Source organism: Maylandia zebra, linkage group LG10 (genome assembly GCF_041146795.1).
Source record: "Maylandia zebra isolate NMK-2024a linkage group LG10, Mzebra_GT3a, whole genome shotgun sequence".
Lineage (NCBI taxonomy): Eukaryota > Metazoa > Chordata > Actinopteri > Cichliformes > Cichlidae > Maylandia > Maylandia zebra.
Window position 1 is genome coordinate 18,569,549 of NC_135176.1, and position 17,115 is coordinate 18,586,663.

General features: G+C 40.9%; 2 protein-coding genes across 5 annotated transcripts in view; one reads left to right on the plus strand and one right to left on the minus strand.

Annotated features, from left to right (window-relative positions):
* Window positions 1–4,948: 4,948 nt before the first annotated feature.
* smyd4 (SET and MYND domain containing 4) lies at window positions 4,949–12,490 on the minus strand. Its single transcript, XM_004550153.4, has 10 exons — window positions 12,211–12,490; window positions 11,858–12,002; window positions 11,320–11,409; window positions 7,852–8,821; window positions 7,006–7,272; window positions 6,716–6,903; window positions 5,909–6,056; window positions 5,698–5,814; window positions 5,411–5,534; window positions 4,949–5,143 (listed from the first exon to the last, which is right to left on the minus strand). The coding sequence occupies exons 1-10, from the start codon at window positions 12,342–12,344 to the stop codon at window positions 5,020–5,022; spliced, it is 2,307 nt and encodes a 768-aa protein (XP_004550210.2). The 5' UTR covers window positions 12,345–12,490; the 3' UTR covers window positions 4,949–5,019.
* LOC101481258 (replication protein A 70 kDa DNA-binding subunit) overlaps window positions 11,415–17,115 on the plus strand; it is a 49,020-nt gene continuing 43,319 nt past the window's right edge. Inside the window, exons 1-6 of one of the 4 annotated variants that reach the window (XM_076889256.1) lie at window positions 11,415–11,433; window positions 13,803–13,850; window positions 15,303–15,381; window positions 15,549–15,657; window positions 15,751–15,842; window positions 15,934–16,032. In XM_076889256.1, the coding sequence (XP_076745371.1) occupies window positions 15,351–15,381; window positions 15,549–15,657; window positions 15,751–15,842; window positions 15,934–16,032 (331 nt within the window). In that variant the 5' untranslated portion in view covers window positions 11,415–11,433; window positions 13,803–13,850; window positions 15,303–15,350. Of the gene's footprint in view, window positions 11,434–13,178; window positions 13,324–13,802; window positions 13,851–14,026; window positions 14,091–14,328; window positions 14,429–15,302; window positions 15,382–15,548; window positions 15,658–15,750; window positions 15,843–15,933; window positions 16,033–17,115 lie in introns of those variants that run through there. The other 3 variants (XM_004550154.4, XM_076889257.1, XM_076889255.1) reach the window with 3 other exon arrangements.

Genomic DNA, 17,115 nt, shown 5'->3' on the forward strand with positions numbered 1-17,115 from the left:
TGGAGCAATGATATTATGATAACAGTTTAATAATGGTGATCCTAAGCAGGACCAAAGCAGTTCATTCACAGACCAACACTGACATCCCCAGAGTCATACAGCCTGCAGATTGAAGTGTCAATCAAAACCTAACTTTGTATGTGTCGAGCTGCTTACTCATAAGTGTGTGACTGAGTTCCGGCAAGGTGAATAGGCTGTTTGGGAGAGCGATTGCCGGTGGGTCTGCTGGCTAAGCTCACCTTCACCTTGTCCTGTAGTGTGAACACCTCTAATGCACATGTGCCAAATTTAGCCTCTCCTCTATCCACAGCTCGTGATTCTTATTCAGCCCACAAGCGCTCGCTATCGCTCTCTCTCTACATCTAACAATGATTTGGATGCTGAGATGGTAGCCTGCAAAACAAGCAATAACTAATGAATGTTTCTATTTTTGGCCCAACAGAACTGGTTCCAATGCATCATCATTGTACTTAACATTCAGTCTTGATCGAGACTATGATTTACTGTCAGCGATTTTCATATTAGTTGATAATAACCTTGAGAAAGTGATGGAAATTTTATTTTTACATGAGCCCAGCCAAATTACCATCATCTGCATCATGATTCAAATTTCCTCTGCTGTAGAGAGAGGATGATAGATGGAGCATTGAAGACTGAAGGAACAAACCAGCTTAAAGGCAGACCGAGACACTGGAGAGGTTCGGAGTTTCAGAGTGAGTGCTCGTGTCAGGATGTGACAGTTTGAACATCAGGCTCTCCAAAGGGGCCAGCATCAGCAGGTTAAAACTGAAGGCTGATGAATAAGTGGGAAGGGGGGTTGATTGGATTATTCACATCCATAATGATCACAAACTTCAAACCAACTCAAAAATATTTAAGTACTGACTCTGTAATGGAATGCCTATCTATCCAGAAAGTGCCCCACCTCTCATCCAGTGTCTGTGGGGATAGGCTGACATTGGCTGGATTAATGGGATTTTATTGGGCATCGGCCCTGCTTTTGGAAGGGTAAACACTGCAAACTCAAATTAGAGCATTTGCTACGGTTCAGGGGAGGCTACGTAATGTCTGAAAAAAGAACCCCAGAGACTGAAGCTGAGAATGAAGCGTCAAGTTCACTCGTGGGCCTGCATGTGATTTTTGTTTTTGGTGCTTCTGCTTTCCCACACTGTAATTCAAATCACCACAGTGCTCCAATGGTTTTGGACTATTACATACTCTTTTTATGATAATTTATGGAATATATAAAACTGCTGAAATACTCCTGCTCCTATGATTTTGAGCATTGTCCCAGTCTATTGTGCTCTTTGTATGCTTGGGCAGTTGCATTAGCTTGCTGTCTGGCTTGTGATCATACCAATTGCTGGATTTTATGAGGGGGAAAACAGTAAACCTGACAGGAGAAAGAGACAGATCTCTTAAAAAGTCTCTTAGAGGCATTTCTTAACAACTGCAGATTCCAAGATCATTAGATCAAACAGCAACCCTCAGATAAGAGGAAATTTATACGGATGTTAAAAAACAACCCAGGAACTACCAGGGTTCAAGTCTGTCATAAACTGGAAACTGCTGGAACACCAGCATCACTGTCCAAACTGAAGAGAGTTTTACATCGCCATGGACTGAGAGGGTACAGACAAAAAATATAGCTTTTGCTCCAAAATCAACACCTTCAAGCTTGCAGACATTTGCAGCGGTGAACATAGAAAAGCCAATTCCTTCCAGAGACAAGTTTTATGGTCCAGCAGGACAAAGATTAAGCTATCTGCCCTAATCCCAAGATGTATGTTTAGAAGCGTAAAGGTGACGATTTCAAACCTAAAAACACGGTACCAGCTGTCAAGCACGGTGGTGGTGGTAGCATCATGTTCTGGGTCTGTTTTACTGTCAGTGGTACTACTACATTGCTCAAAGTAGATGGAACAATGAAGGAGGAGGATTACAATCTCTTCAAATTAATCTCAACTGAACAGCTAGACAGTTAAAACAGGTACAGAGTTGAGTGTTCAAACAGGAAATGATCACAAACATGTTAATCAAAACTGGTTTTGGAATGAATAAATCAGTCTAGCATTAAACTTATGAAATGGTTTTCCCAAAGCCCTGACATCAACTGTATTGAAAATTTGTGGATTATGCTTAATAGCCAGGTCCATGCCAGGAAACCAACCACTTTATTCTTTCAAGAAGAGTGGTTGATCTACATGTGAGTGTATGTAAACCTCTGCCTACATCTGTAAAGCTGCATGGTTGTAATTTGGAGAGATGAGTCAGGCGTCTCAGCTGGTAGTGGCTCTGTCAGACTGTTAGAGATATCACCGAATATGCACAGCACACCACAGCTTTTTGTCTGTGGTCTGTCCATTTTTGATTGCATTATGTAGGAAAACATCTGATAAGATCGCAGCCTGTGGAAATGGGCTCAAATGGCACTGCACAGTGAAAATAACAAATCCACTATCTGATACTGCAACAGCCGGCAGACATCTGCAGACCTTTTCATGCTGATTGTGTTTGTCTTTCTTGTGCTCCTTTTCACCCCCTACCTCAAAAATATTTACCTAGCTCGTGTGATTTGTTTTGGACATGGGCTTGCATGTCTCTCTCAGCTCCTATTGAGAGTGATGTACACACAACTTATCTTACAAATGCAGAAGAAGAAGCAAACAAATTCGAAGAATTTCCCATTTGGAAATGTAAACACAGATGCAACAATGGGGACCTGAGGTATTTGATGATTAGTTACAAATAAGACAAATTTGGCTCTTTTGATACGTCTTTCTTTGGGTAACAAAGATTTTACTATTCAAGATGCATAGCTGAATTATATGTAGGATTATTATGAAAACTCTGTTATCTCTGATGTAGGGGATTTCAAGCTGCATTAGTGTAAATCTCCTATTATGCACTCCATCAGCTTCTTTTCTAAAGCCTATAAGCTGTGTTAAAGCTACAATCACTTGCATATTTGCCTTTTAACAATATCTCAGTTTACATTAGCTTATAAGAGGACAAAACATACAAAGAGACATGTTTTTCGAGACATTTGACCAAAGAGTGAGAATACTAAATTAATTTCATTTAAAAACAAGCGATTAAAATATTTGCCGCTTGATTGGCTAAACACTGAAATTTAGCATGACTAAAGATCTGAAAACTCTCATGATTATTTTGTCAAAAGGTTTCTTCTTATAGAACATACATCACCAAATGTTTTTGACTGCTTAGTATAGATGTGGATAGATGTATAGATGTGACTGGCATAACACCCACACAGTAATGTCAAAAGTCTTTTTTTGCAGATTTAAGGTCATGCCAAAGCATCTCAATTAGATTTTAGTTCATGCTAGCTGGGCCCACGTCCTCAATTTAGGTTTGACAGCATTTTAGTAGATAATGAATGACATGAATTAAGCTGCGGTTTGGGGAAGGCCTCCAAAGGGACTGGCGGCGGCTCCCAGGCCTAGCAGATTCCCATGTACTAAATTGAAGTGAAGAAGTTAAAGAATTGGAAAGGGGAAGGTGGGTGGGGCACGTAAACCAGAATGAAAAGCTTGTAGAACTGGGGGAACATATATAGATAAGAACCGGAAGGAGCATGTTTGGAGACGTGGTCCCGCTTCTGAAATTTTGGTTCACATAAGGGCACTGTATAGATGTGGTTTAATAGTTCATTCACTCATTAAGGCCAGGCAGTCTAGACTTCTGTTGTATGATAAAATCTTTCAGATTGGCTGCTGTGTGACATCATTTATAACAAAAAAAAAAAAAAAGGAAAGCCATCAAAATTGATTTTGCAGACATCGGTTTCTGTTTGCAACACTGATTTTCTGTTGACCAGTATATTTGAATTTAATAAGTAGAGTGAATCTTTCGGCTCCTTTCAGGAAGTCACACGCTTTAGTCACTGACGTTTCTGATGGTTGTCAGACTTTTTGGTTTACTTTCCAGTAAATTAAACATCTAGTGGATTTGGACAGCTCAATATTATTAATGTTACTTTGTGCTCTGTGATATCCTGATGGACATTTTTCATTCTGGAATATTGTGATAAGAAATTTCTAACCACTTTCTAATGTGTTATAGAATACAGATCTGATTTTTTTTAATCAGCACATTAATAGATGTTGAGAAGAATTTCATCTACAGTCTCAGTTTTCTACAGTTTTTAGAGAGAATTAAAAGTTGACCTGAATGAAGACGTTATTCAGACTTAACTTTCAACCTTCTTCCCACAATCATCAGCAGGAATCTGCCCCATGGACCATTCTGAGTTCACTGAGGAGTCACTGCTCCCCAGCTTCTTTCACCAGCTGCCTCACCAAAGTTTTATCTTGACCTTGACTTGTACGCACATCTTCACATCTGTCAGATTGGCTGCCCTCCAGACACTTGTGAGGTTTTAACTGGCACATGCCTCGGGACTTCCAGCTGTGATCATGATTTTATTGTCTTTGCCCAACATGAGCTTCCGCTCCTTTTTAAAAGCTAATGAACCTTTACATCAGAGCTTACTGTGACCTGAACCCTTATTTCTTCGCTGTTGTGGTACACTAGTCTTTGTACTTCATCACTTACATGCAAGGCTTTTAATTGATTGACTGAAAGAGGAAAAATGCTCCAACACCTGAACATCACGCCTTAATGGTCCTATAAAGACTTTTAAGCTGAAGGTCTTGGAGGACATGGGCCATGTACTGTAGGTTCAGGAGTAGAAGCTACATCTTACTGTCCAGTCATTCAAGCATGAAATTGAATTAGTCACTGGACAATTGCTGCCATCTAAAGGTCAGACGGTTACCTATATTTATAGCATAGCTGAGGGTATGCACAGCACTACAGTGCTATAATATAATTTCTTCTTGTAAAAACAAGAACTTATAAAAAGACTATATGTTACCTGCAATGTAACAGCTTTTTAAAGACACAAAACAAACAAGGCCTGCAATCATGAAATTTCTCATATTTTAATGAGCTTCACAAAGTACAAAACTAATTATCGTTTGCTTTTTTTGAAAACTACCCTTGTAAGCAGTCCTCCATGGCCTTCAGCTCCTGTAATTCATGGCAGTGTGGACCGCAGTGAAGGCAGAGAAGTCGCCTGACCTTGGGGATGACGGAGAGAGCTGCCCCTCGGGAACCACTGGGAGAAGGAGAGGAAAATGACGCAAAGGTTGTTATTTCTACAAATAAAGAGAGTCAAAAACAGAACGTAGTAGAAGTTATGAGACTGTGAAGCTTTAGGCACTTGGCTCAGGTACGGTTTGTCGTCTTATTAAACCAAGTATTCTAAGTTTAGGCAATTACTCTGACAGCTGCAGTGTGACTGCACATTTAGCACTAGACACTAAAAAAGAAGGAACGCAACCTGAAATTTTTTTCTGCCCACTCTCTGCACAACTTTTCTCACCCATTGAAGTGTAGCTGTGCTAATTTGAAGAGTTGTCGACCCAGTTCGACGCTTTCTTTTCCAAACTGGGAGGCAATGGCTACAGCGCTTCGCTCCAGATGGGATGCTGCACTATTCCAGTCACCTACAGAAACAGCAGAACACAAACAAAGCAGTAAGAAGACTGCAAAGATTATGCACAGATGCTTTTTGGAGGGTTTTTTTTTAACTCCTCAGGGTGTTAAAAACACAAACACCATTAACCACACAGCTCATATGCAAATACTCCACATCATTATTATGCGTACCCAGAGAAGCATAAGCTCTGGCTGTGGCATCAGCTAGCTCCCCCTGTAGTGGGTGTGTCTCTGCAAGGATGAGACCAGACTGACACAGAGTCTTTTTTAGAAGTCTTAGGGCCTCACCTGGGGGAGGGTAGAAGAGAAGAATCACATGACAGTGATGTATTTCTATATTTGATTAGATTTGGATGTTTATTTTTTATTTTTTTACAAGCACCTGGCCTGTCTGTCTCCATGAGTTCCACAGCCTTCTCCAGGTTAACCCTGATCTCCTGCAGACTGTTGTTCACGTCAGATAAGGACATACAATGACTGCAGGATGAGCGTGAACATACAAATCCGGCTTCTCTGTCCTCACTCCTTTTCTGAAAAGTATTTACAGTATTTTTAAATGATTAACATGGAAATGTCAACAGACATTGGGCAAATGGCCAGAAGAATGGACGGATCAGTTTCCTTTAAAATTCTTTCATTTTCCCCCCCATCGTATCTAATTCAGGCTCATGGAGGGCTGGATATCAGCAGTCACAGGGCGAGAGGCTTGGCATACGCCAGACAAGTCGTCCTTTGGTCACAGGGGAGAAATAGGCAACAATTCACACTCACATTCACACCTATGGTCAATTTAACATCACAAATCAATATAGCCCCGTACATGTTTTGGACTGTGGGAGCAGTTCAGAGTGCCCAGAGAAGATCCACAAGGACATGCCACACAAAAAGCCTCCAGTCGGCAAGTGGATTCAAACCCCTGTGAGCTGTGAGGCAAACCACTGCACTTATTGAATTTAGGGTCACAGAGGGGGCTGGAGTCTATTCAAGCTTTCATAGGATGAAAGAAGGGGTGCACCCTAGACAGGTTGCCAGTCCATCACAGGGCTAACACCGAGAGACACACAACCACACAATCTGACATTTAAACGTACGTCGAGAAGTAGAATTAATAATTAACTAACCAGCATGTTTTCAATTGCAACACTGTGCCCCCCATTAATCCTGAAAAAAGTCAATAATGATCTCATACTTTGAGAGATCCTTTGCACTTGATGCACAGGAGTCCAAGACCTCTGCCCTCAGCGCCTGGCTCCTGCTGTCTGGGCTCCTCCACGTCCTGCTGCTGTTGGCTACAGGCCTCACACTGACACAAGAAATAGTACTGCTCTTGCAGAAGACAACGGCGTTCCTGGGTCACCATCCTGCTGCTATGAGGACCTGAAGGGAAAATAAAATGAATGGTGAAAAATTGCTTTTATACACAAGGTTATGATACCATATTGATTCTAATCTATCTAAATGTTCCATCGTACATCATACCATAGCAGTGCAGGATCTCTTGTCCAGGAGTGATGAGCTTGGCTGCTCTGACTGTTACAGTGACTCCCTGCGCCTTGTGCCTCCATTCAGCTTCACCCCCACTGAAGTCTGCAGACAGAGCTGAACCAGAAGGCTCAATAATGCCTCCAGTGCTGAACACCAGGCTGGTGTTGGGGCAGCAAGAGTGATTGAGAAGACTAAGAGTCGGGAATACTGCAGTAGCAATGCGAATTTCCCTGTTGGACTGCACCGGTGAGTTTGTTGCTCCTGTGAGATGCAAAAAGCCAAAACAAAATGCAATTAGAAAAAGGGACCTCCTGCGTAGTCGACACTACAGAGTATTCACAGTTGCAAAAATCAATAAGAAAAGTTTTATATATCCTTAAAATCCTTTTGAAGCAAAAATCTCCTAAATTTTCTGGTTGTGACATCCTAAAAGTAAACCTCTGTGGTCTTCTATGATAACCTGAAACTGAATTTTTGACCCAACAAGCAGTGTAAACATGTCCCATCATCCAAGCATGTTTAAATTGAGTTCCTCTTTAACTTCATTCTCACCCACATTTTTTATTACTGTTTTCGTTCCACTGAGTTAGAAAAAGAAGCAAAGTGAGTGCACTGTAAATCTTCCTCTGAAAGCGTCTGCTGTGTTGTCACACCTGAAGCACCTAAAAAAGACTTTTATGCCAGTGGAATCGTTTTTAGTTGTGTCATCCATCAATTTCATCAAAGAGGGAACACGATTTTCTTTCTCATTTTTCTGCTTGTGACACGCAGCTGCAGCTGTTTATTCTAACTACACTCAATCTGAGCCAACTTAACAACACATTTTGCGCCTGCAGTCACCTGTGTCTTGCAGCACGACTATTGCCTGGGCGTTACACCTCAGCTGTAGGATGTGCTGTAGAACTGCACTTCCCAGCATCCATAGCTCTGCATTCCAATCAGCGTCTCCTCCCTCCTTGTTTGGTCCCTGTGGGGTATGGCTCCATGATACAGGTGGTGGTCCTGCCTTGCTGAGCTTCAGGTAGAGTGTTGCTGCGGTGACCGCACACATGAAACGCAGAGCAGGGCTGTGGTGATTCAGGTGGTGCAGCAAGTTATACACATTCAGGTAAGAGCCCCCATAGGATGACGTAGAAGGATCACTCGAGTGATTATTAAAACACTCTTTGTGCTTGTCTCTGATTGGCTCCCTTGCTAGTAGAAAGTTTTTTAACCCTGCCTTGAGAGCTAACCTCAGGGCGAGCTGTGACATAACGCCCATCGCCATCAGATCTGCTCCCAGCGCACACTCCCAGCGATGATGTTCTTCCCAGGCTTCCTGCTGACAACCAGTTGAACAGTATCGGCTGTAGCTACACCTGTCACATGGTACAAGAATCAGCGTTTCAGTCAAACACCTATGGCAACGCCTGTCCTCCACTCCAAACAACACTTCTCTCTCTCTGCCATACCGTCCCACCTTCCCTTTCACCTCCTCCATTCCTGGTAGGAGGACACAGCTGTACGGCCTGTCAGTGAGAATCACCTCCCCGGCTGCTATTCTATTTACAGCCACCAGGTGTCGACCTTTCTCCACAGTGGAGTCAACAACAACTTGAGGACAAATCCCAACTGTGAGAGGCCCAACAGATGGTGAATTTGCTGTGTCTGAACCTTTACAATCGTTTGAGGCAGGGTTTTGATCATCCTCCCTTCCCTTTTCATGTACAGAGAGATGTTTAAAGCACAGAGTGCGGCGGTCCTCCAGTTTGTGTAAAAGATGAGAGGGATAGCCATTCTTCACGGCTCTGTCAATGTCATCAAGGCATTCCTGAGGAAAACAGAATAGCTGGAGCGTAAACAATCACAAAATCAAAGACTGTGAGCAAAACATAGAGATGACAGACTTTTTACTAACTCATGAATTCTGCACTGAACCGGAGGGGTAAGGCTTAGAAACCTGTCATAAGAAGACTGAGAAAAGGAATACTGGAGGCATTTTTAAGGACAGTAAGCAGTGCTGTGAATGCTACATACAGATTGTACACAAATAAGCACTTTTATGATTCTGACCCATTTCACACGCCTGCTAAGCTGTTGCAAGGTTTTACATATGAAGTATGATTCTGCCAGTTACAGCTCTGGCTATGGTTAGGTAGCCTAGCTATCATAATGATGGTCTGTGCACTGTCTGTCGAATAGGCAGCTGAATTAGGGGGGTCAAAGAAGGTCTAGTCCAGGGGTGCCCAATCCCAGTCCTCGAGATCTACTATCCTGCAGCTTTTAGATGCATCCCTACTCCAACACAGCTGAATCAAATGGTGTGATTACCTCTTCAGCATGCCATCAAGTTTGGCAAAGGCCTGATAACAAGCCATTCAGTTGATTCAGGTGTGTCAGAAGAAGGAATGCGTCTAAAAGCTGCAGGACGGTAGCTCTCGAGGACTGGGATTGGGCACCCCTGGTCTAGTCAATGCACTGACACACACATCATTCACAGCTCTCTATTCTCATCAAACCTGCTGTTGTCTATGTAGAGGACTCGGAAAAGAGCAGTTTAGATTTAGGCCAACATGAATTTGAGAGAATTTTAGTGTGAGGACAGCATTTGAGTTGGTGTGGTGGTTGTGATTAGGATTTGCTTTAAGTCTGATGTTGAGAGTTTGTACCACACACTTAAACCCGAGATTGACAGTCAATGTGATTCAAAAATACTTTGTTTAGTCAAGGGACTGAGTATATATTGGAGAGATAGTGTACATATACTGGATTAAGGATGTTTAAGATGGTGCACGCAGAAGGAAAAAGGTGGAAGACCACAGAGAAGATTCATGGACTGCACTGAAGAAGGATGTTTAGAGGGTTGGTGTGATAGAAAAAGGATGTCAGGGAAAGGCTGAGATGGAGACAGATGATCTGCTGCAGCAACCCCTAAAGGAAGGAGGAGTAGAAGCAGAGGAAGGAGAAGAAAAAGAATCTGCTATGATTCCAAGAAGAGAAGTTAAAGAAAAAAAGCAAGAGTTCATTTTGTTCTGCGATCTGAACCTTGGATGAATGAAATATGCAGTAGTGCATTCTTTCCTTGTTGGATAGGTTTACTGTTGACTCATGGCACAAACGTTAAAAACCACGGCGGGTTTAGACCTATAATCCCAGTGATTATGGTTAGGATAATTAACTAGTTTTGTTTTAACTCTTTCTTAATCCATTAGGAGGACCCTTTCTGAACTGAGTGGTTCCTCTCATATGTCAGGTCTGCTTATAGAACAAAATGACTGTTTGCATCAGATATTAGTGAGGGTGGTCTCTGCTTATAGAGCTACCCTTGGAAAAACCTGAAAACTATTCTAATAGTCGCCAAACCACGTCTTTATTGACATATACAGAGGTGTCAAAACTCCTCATTACGGATACCGGGGAGGTTGTTAAATGTCATCTTTATTAGAGAAAAGAGTTAAAGCCAAACCAGATGGGGTTCGGTTTAGACAGTTATCAAGATTTTGCTAAACATGCACAACTTCATAAACTAGAATATCTAATTCACGCTTCCCATTTGAAGGTGTTAAAAATTTAATAAACTGATAATAACTTATTTGACATGTTAGGCTTAAACATGAGAAACTGCAGGAATTACTGCTTTTTAACTTCGCTCAGTTGAACTTTTTTAAAATCTTTTTATTCCTGGTTTTTGGTAGATTAATGTCCTCCCACAGACACTTCCTAACCATACAGGCTTATTATACATCAAGTAATGGAGAACAGGGTTGTTACTGTGGACTCAGCTGGTGTTTCAAAACTCTTACCTGACTTGTGAGGGGAGAACAGTGTGGAATTAGCAGTCAAAGGTATTTTATAACAGCTTCAAAAGTAAGTAGGATAAATGAATGCCCTGTACAGTTTTGACTTAATCCTAGTGCCTGGCACAAGTTTGAGAAATAGGATATTAAAAAATATTATAATGCCCGATATTATTTTATTTAATGAATCATGAAAAAAATCATTATAGAAGATGAGCTCCTGGTTGCAAAGCACCCGCAGAGGTACAGTGACTTATAAATGGTTCCAGGTAAAGCTTCTGTGATGGAAACGGGTGTGATGTGAGGAACATGGGTATCCTTCCTGTTGGCCACAGCAAGAAAGTCTTCAGCATTGTTAAAAAAAGAACACTTATGCAGTCTTGTGTGCAGATCATCAACCGTTTGCATGAGGATTTGAACCAGCACGTTTTTCTGTGCAAGCTTCCTACAGGCAATTGTAGCTCACACCATGACAACACTAGCCAACCACTGAGCACAGCTGGTTTTAATGGTGAAGGTGGCACAGACTCACCTGGTAGTGCTGCAGATGGTAGAGCGTAGCAGAGCGGTTGGCGTAGCACAGAGACAGCTGCTCCGAAGTACTGGGAGCAAAACAGATGCCCTGTAACAACAGGAGACAGTCGAGGTAGGGGTTTATGGTGGGCAGTGTTTTCATGTTTAAGGTGCTTAATATCAAAGGCATGCTTACACTTTTAGAGTCAAAATAAAATCCAGATACACCTCAGATGTAACAGCGATAGTCACCAGCGTAGTATTTCTTACTTAACTTACATCAGAGCTAGTATTTCACATTGTTTCACTGTCTCAGTGTTTACACACCACTCTGCATTTAATCATTGCTTATTATTAATCTCTGGCTTTATTCCACAGTGTGTCTTTTGTCCTGTCTTCCCCCCAATCACTCCATTGCAGCATATAGCCACTCTCTTACTGAGCTTGGTTCTGCCGGATGTTTCTTCCCGTTAAAAGAAAGGATTTTTTTTAACTTAATTAAAGTATCTAGGGTGCCTACAGTCCCAGAGTAAGATATAATATTGTTTCAAATTTACCTTTGAATAGTGCAGAGCAGCTGCAGTGTAGTTTTTAGTCTTGAAGCTGGAGTTTCCCCTCACCCTGCATTTGGCTGCTAGCTCTGCATCCTTCTGTACTGAATATATTGCAGATTCTTGCTGCAAGAAGTCCAGATCATCTTGTCTGCAAAAACAAAAAGAACCCTTTAATAATACACAGAAACACAAAATAGGTGCAGAGCACTGTTCAAAAGCTTTTCCTGGACTAAAGTCCAGTTCAAGTGGTCCAAGCTGTTGCAGCTGCCTCAGAACTACCAGTCAGTGTAAGGTTAATAAAATAGGTTCGTAGTCTTAAATTCATTGGTACTACATGAGCTGAACTGGGTGCTTACCTCACGAGACTTAGACCACATCTGAAAACGTCATCTATTTCAAGCAGGGACGTAAACTGTTCCTTTAGTTTGGGCTCGAGAGCGCGCCACTTCTGTGCCACGTGATCTTGCCACTGAACGCACGGCAGATCCATTATGGATTACAACAGAACCGCGTCACCCTGCTGACAGGACCGCAGGACCGGAGAGTAGTTTGGGTTTGTTTTGAATTAGTTTCACATGAGCTCTCAGCGCTCTCAGCACAGCTGTCACGTTAGAGTGGACCAAACTACAGTTCCCGGCAATATCTTTCACAATAAAATCAAAACTGCAAACCCGTGGCTGTTCAAAGACCATCCTGTATGTGAAAATTGAAAAATATTCTCCTTATTAGGTTAATGACACAATTCAAACTAATCACATTGTCGTAAAACAATATTTTTCGGTAGTATCCAAAAATAATTCTGAAGCTAGGTTTCATTTTAGAGGTTATAAAATTGCTTTTCGTGACTATTTTCAAGGCGCTTTTCACATTTTGCACCGGAATCTGATTTGCCATATGAAACAATATTCAATATTTTGATATTTGTAGTAATTCTGTGTGAGGGCAGAATTTAAATAAGTAAGTTTTGGAAACATGTGTTTAAAAGTAGTAACACAACTCTCCATACAAGTTGGATTACCTTTGGCGTTATTCAGTTTTGTTGCCCCTCGCCTTTGCAGTTTTGTTTTATTCATTTTTGGCTATTATACAAATACACACATAGTGGTGGTCACAGCTTTGTTGAATCTGTTTGTTGTATAAATACAAATAATGTAGTATGTATGTAGTATGTTTAGTTTTTAGACCAGTGCAGTAGCTACAGACTGAAACTATCAAATTAATATAATGTAACAGATTGGCAAAATAGTCAATGTCGTGCAGTGGCCTAGTATATCGTTTATTTTGAAGGCGTAAATGTGACACTTCCGGTCTTTTAACGTCTCGGCAAAGTGTCGTTTGCCTCTCTCCTATCGCGATAAGTGTCATGGCTTTTTTTGGAGCTACGTACCAGAAAAGCTAAACTCTGCAAGCTTTGAGATAAGCTTCACACGAGAGACATGAACGTACCTCTTACAAAAGGGGCGGTTGAAGTAAGCATAAACCTTAAACTGACTGAGCTGCTGTTTTCTCTTTGACTCCGTGTCTCAAGCTTGATTGTGGTGTGGTGTAACTTCAGGCTGCTACCCTGTGCGCTAATGTTTACCTTTGGTCCTAATGGTTCATCAGCTGTAGCATTACCAGATCAGTTAAAAATAAACTTTGTTACCGGTTGATTAAAAAAAAAGCTCTAAGAGCAATATTTGTGATGAAGAGCAAAAACAATCAGGCTGGGTCAACAGAACAATCTATTTTTGGGCTATAATGACATTTTACCTCTCGACAGTTTTTCGATAATATTTGACGTCTAGAGAAAGTGTTTGTCACCATCCACATGAGAAACAGAATAGATGGCAGTTTTGTCCAATGGTTGTTACACTGTAACTTTGCCTTAGCAACACTGTAATATGTAATGAGGACAAACAGGCAGTTGTAACTAACGACGACTATGTGTGTTATTATTGATGTCTAGGCCCTGTGCAAAGGCTTAGATGTGGACAAGCCCGTGCTGCAGCTGCTGGTGAGTGGCTCTGTGGAAACCCACTTGTATTTCAGATTACATGATATGCATAGAAGCCTCTATTATAGCATAAGTACAGAGTATATGTGAGTATATATGAGTTATAATTACAATACCATCTGGAAACTAAAGAATTTAGGTCTAGTTTTAGATTACTTATATTTTTCTTTTTGCAGTGCAACTTGACTTAACATTCAAGCACAAGCACAGAATAAAGACAGCATTTCCTTTTTCAATTTTGTGAGTAAAGGTTTCATGTTAAGTATTCTACGTGTTTTATTTTGCATTATGTTTAAATACAACTATATATCATTCAGAAATTGTCACTAGTGGTCTTTTCAATGCAAACATTTGTTGTTAGTCTTTATGCAAAAACGACAGTCAAGCAGAAGGCTCACAGTGTTTGGAGATGGAATGATCCAGTGATGTCATTGTGAAACACCTTTGCCATTGCAGATGGAGACGTAATAGAGATTGTACACGATGTATCAACAAGAACCATCTGATTTTAAAGTGCTTTAATTCCACAGCCACATACTGTTAGAAAGAGGAGATTTGTGAGTTTCATGTGGTTGCTGGTAGGTAGCAGTGACTACAGACATGCTCACAAAAGTATGAGACAAGTTTAACTCGGCAAGGAATATGTTGTATGGAATGTTACATATAGAGGGGGACACATTGAGAACTTCTCAACAGTGAAAGTTTTGTATGTAAAATTTTATGTACAGCCATGTTTTTTTAGTTACTGCAAGCTTCTATTTTCATTACTTTATAAAAGATAACCTTTAAAAATCAGATGATTCTTTTTGTTACGCTCTGTATTTTTTCAATTCTTTGTTAAATTTGTAAAATGAATGAGCTTGCATCTCATCTTCTGATTTCATTGTATGATGGGCTCATTTTGAGCTGAGGCAAAGAGTGTTAACTCTGTCTCATGTGATAATTTCCTCTTCCTCACCTCTACAGCAGATCGTTTAGCATCTCATCTGTCCTCTGTTCTCTCCTGTTCTCTCCTCCTCTCACATCTCCTACTCACTAAAACAGCACAGTCAGCACATGCAGACAAAATGCCTTTCTTTTCATTAGTCTGTGTTATGTTTGTACTTGTGTGTTAAACAAACACACATCAAACACAGGTGTCCACTGTACCTGTTTTGTGATTAGAACGTTTGATAACTTCTCAGCTAGGCTAGCTAGTTAAACATTTCCCTTCTTTACCGCTCAGAGCTTACAGATGAGGCAGCAGAACCCTTAGGTCCTGACTCATCTGCTATCTCTGTGGAGATGTTCGAGGGAAAGGGCTGCGTAAATAAATGCCTGCTTGTTATAATTGATTTTATTGCTTCTTTGCTGTCATGTGTAAACAGAGCGGTTTAATGATTCCTATTAATATATCTTGGGACCTTTTGTTGTTTTGATTTTGACATCTTTCCTTCCCTCTCTGTTTGTCAGAACATCCGTCAGATCAGTAATGCCTCAAGCCCACCCAGGTTCCGACTTATGATGAGTGATGGCCAGCACTCTCTGACTTGTGAGTGTCCTCCAGTAGTACAACAACTTTTAAATTTGGAAGTGACACCAGAAATAAAAGTCAAAGATAATGTGGAGGTCTTAAATACTAAGATATAGCCAGTTAAACTGTGATATTTCTTTTTCTAGAAATTATATATGAAAATTTCTGTGTATTTTTGTGTCTAGCTTGCCTGCTTGCTACCCAGTTAAACTATTTATCTGAAGAGAACCTCCTGGTACCAAACTGTGTGTGTTTGTTGAAAAAGACCATCAACAACACTTTGGCTGATGGCAGGTATGTGTTGACTCTTTATTTCCTTTCTTCTTTTGTTTACTCATGTTTTCCCATTTGGTATAATTTTCACTTTGCTCCTTTTTTTTGTTCCAGGCGTGTGGTTGTTGTTATGGACATGGATATATTAAAGTCAGCAAAGGAAACTGGGGGGAAGATTGGAAATCCCACTCCTTATAATACAGATGGTATAGTACTTTTAAAGTGTGCATGGATGAAGGTAAGAAACTGTAATAAACAGCCTCTGGAAGCCCCTTATGGTGTTTGTTCCTCTTTTAGGTAAGACTTCATCTCCACAGAAGGTGTCATCAAGTACCTATGTTCCAGAGTCCCCTCCGTCTGCTGCCGTGCCTGGACCCTCCTATAGGAACTACAGCTGTGAGTTTTTTTGTCAAACACTTTGTATATGAATCATGGTAATATAAGATAATACTGCTGCCATTTCCTGCTTGTTATTTAGTCACTTGTGTGGCAGAAGCACCTTTTCATTGTGTTGACATCAGCACTACTTTATATCTCACTGTATCAGAATAAATCGCTTATAGTGCAAAACAATGGCTTTTGAGAACCTGAAGAAAAAGTGAGTGTACTTATTCATTTACAATATGTGCCATTAATTATATGATATGCAGCACTGTGCAGATGCTTTGAGGAACCCCTCATCTCTTCATATTTTGCCTCCAAGCAGCCAGATTTTCTTTTAGGTTTTTAAAGTGGTCTTGAGCAATAGTTCTCGTGTTTTTTTTCCTTTGGGTGTTGTCTTCATTTTCTCTAATTTTTCAGTCAGTCCTTGTAGCTGAGCATTTTCAGAGGGATGTTTTTTTTTGAGCCACTTACACAGACCTATCGATCATTCATGCATAAAATAGCAACTTAGCTCAATATATGAACCAGTTTTGCATCTGCACGTGACAGGCAACTTAGCAAAGAAATAATTTTAATTAGTATTTGTAGTTGAATCCCCCCAAAAAACAAGTCAAAATTTGAGATGCATAAAGTGGTAGTTTTGCATCAGTAGACGCAGGATCCAAAAGTTTCTTCCCTCAAAGTGACTCGATCTGCTGTGTGTGTGTGTGTGTACTGCTCACACATTTGGGAAACAACAGCAGTAAAAGCTTTGCTTTCAGAATGATCAGGATGAAGCTATTAATAGTAAGGCCAAAAACATGATCCAACAAGCCGCAACATTAAGACGGCCTGCTATATATAGTGTATGATCCCGTCATGCTGTGTAAAAAGCTCTGGTGGCATCATGTGGTGTTTGGCAGGACACCACTGGGTTGTGGTTTGGGGCCTTTGTGGTTTGGGCTTGTTCTGGTGAATCCAGCAATTGCTCAACATGATTGGTTAATGCCTTAGGCCCTTTTCAGTGTTCCTGGTGTCAGTACCAAGCAGTGGGGTGCATTGTCTGGCTGGAGGAGGCCACTGCCATAAGAGGGATTATGCTTGGTCTCTAACATT

What these genes read in the sequence shown, in the direction of transcription:
- smyd4 (XM_004550153.4), bottom strand. Translation starts at nt 12,344, where the DNA reads ATGGATCTGCCGTGCGTTCAGTGGCAAGATCACGTGGCACAGAAGTGG. An exon ending in ACCATCTGCAGCACTACCAG is followed by an intron (nt 8,822 to 11,319) that starts GTGAGTCTGTGC and finishes TGTTTTCCTCAG; the next exon opens with GAATGCCTTGATGACATTGA. An exon ending in CAGAGCTTATGCTTCTCTGG is followed by an intron (nt 5,535 to 5,697) that starts GTACGCATAATA and finishes CTGTTTCTGTAG; the next exon opens with GTGACTGGAATAGTGCAGCA.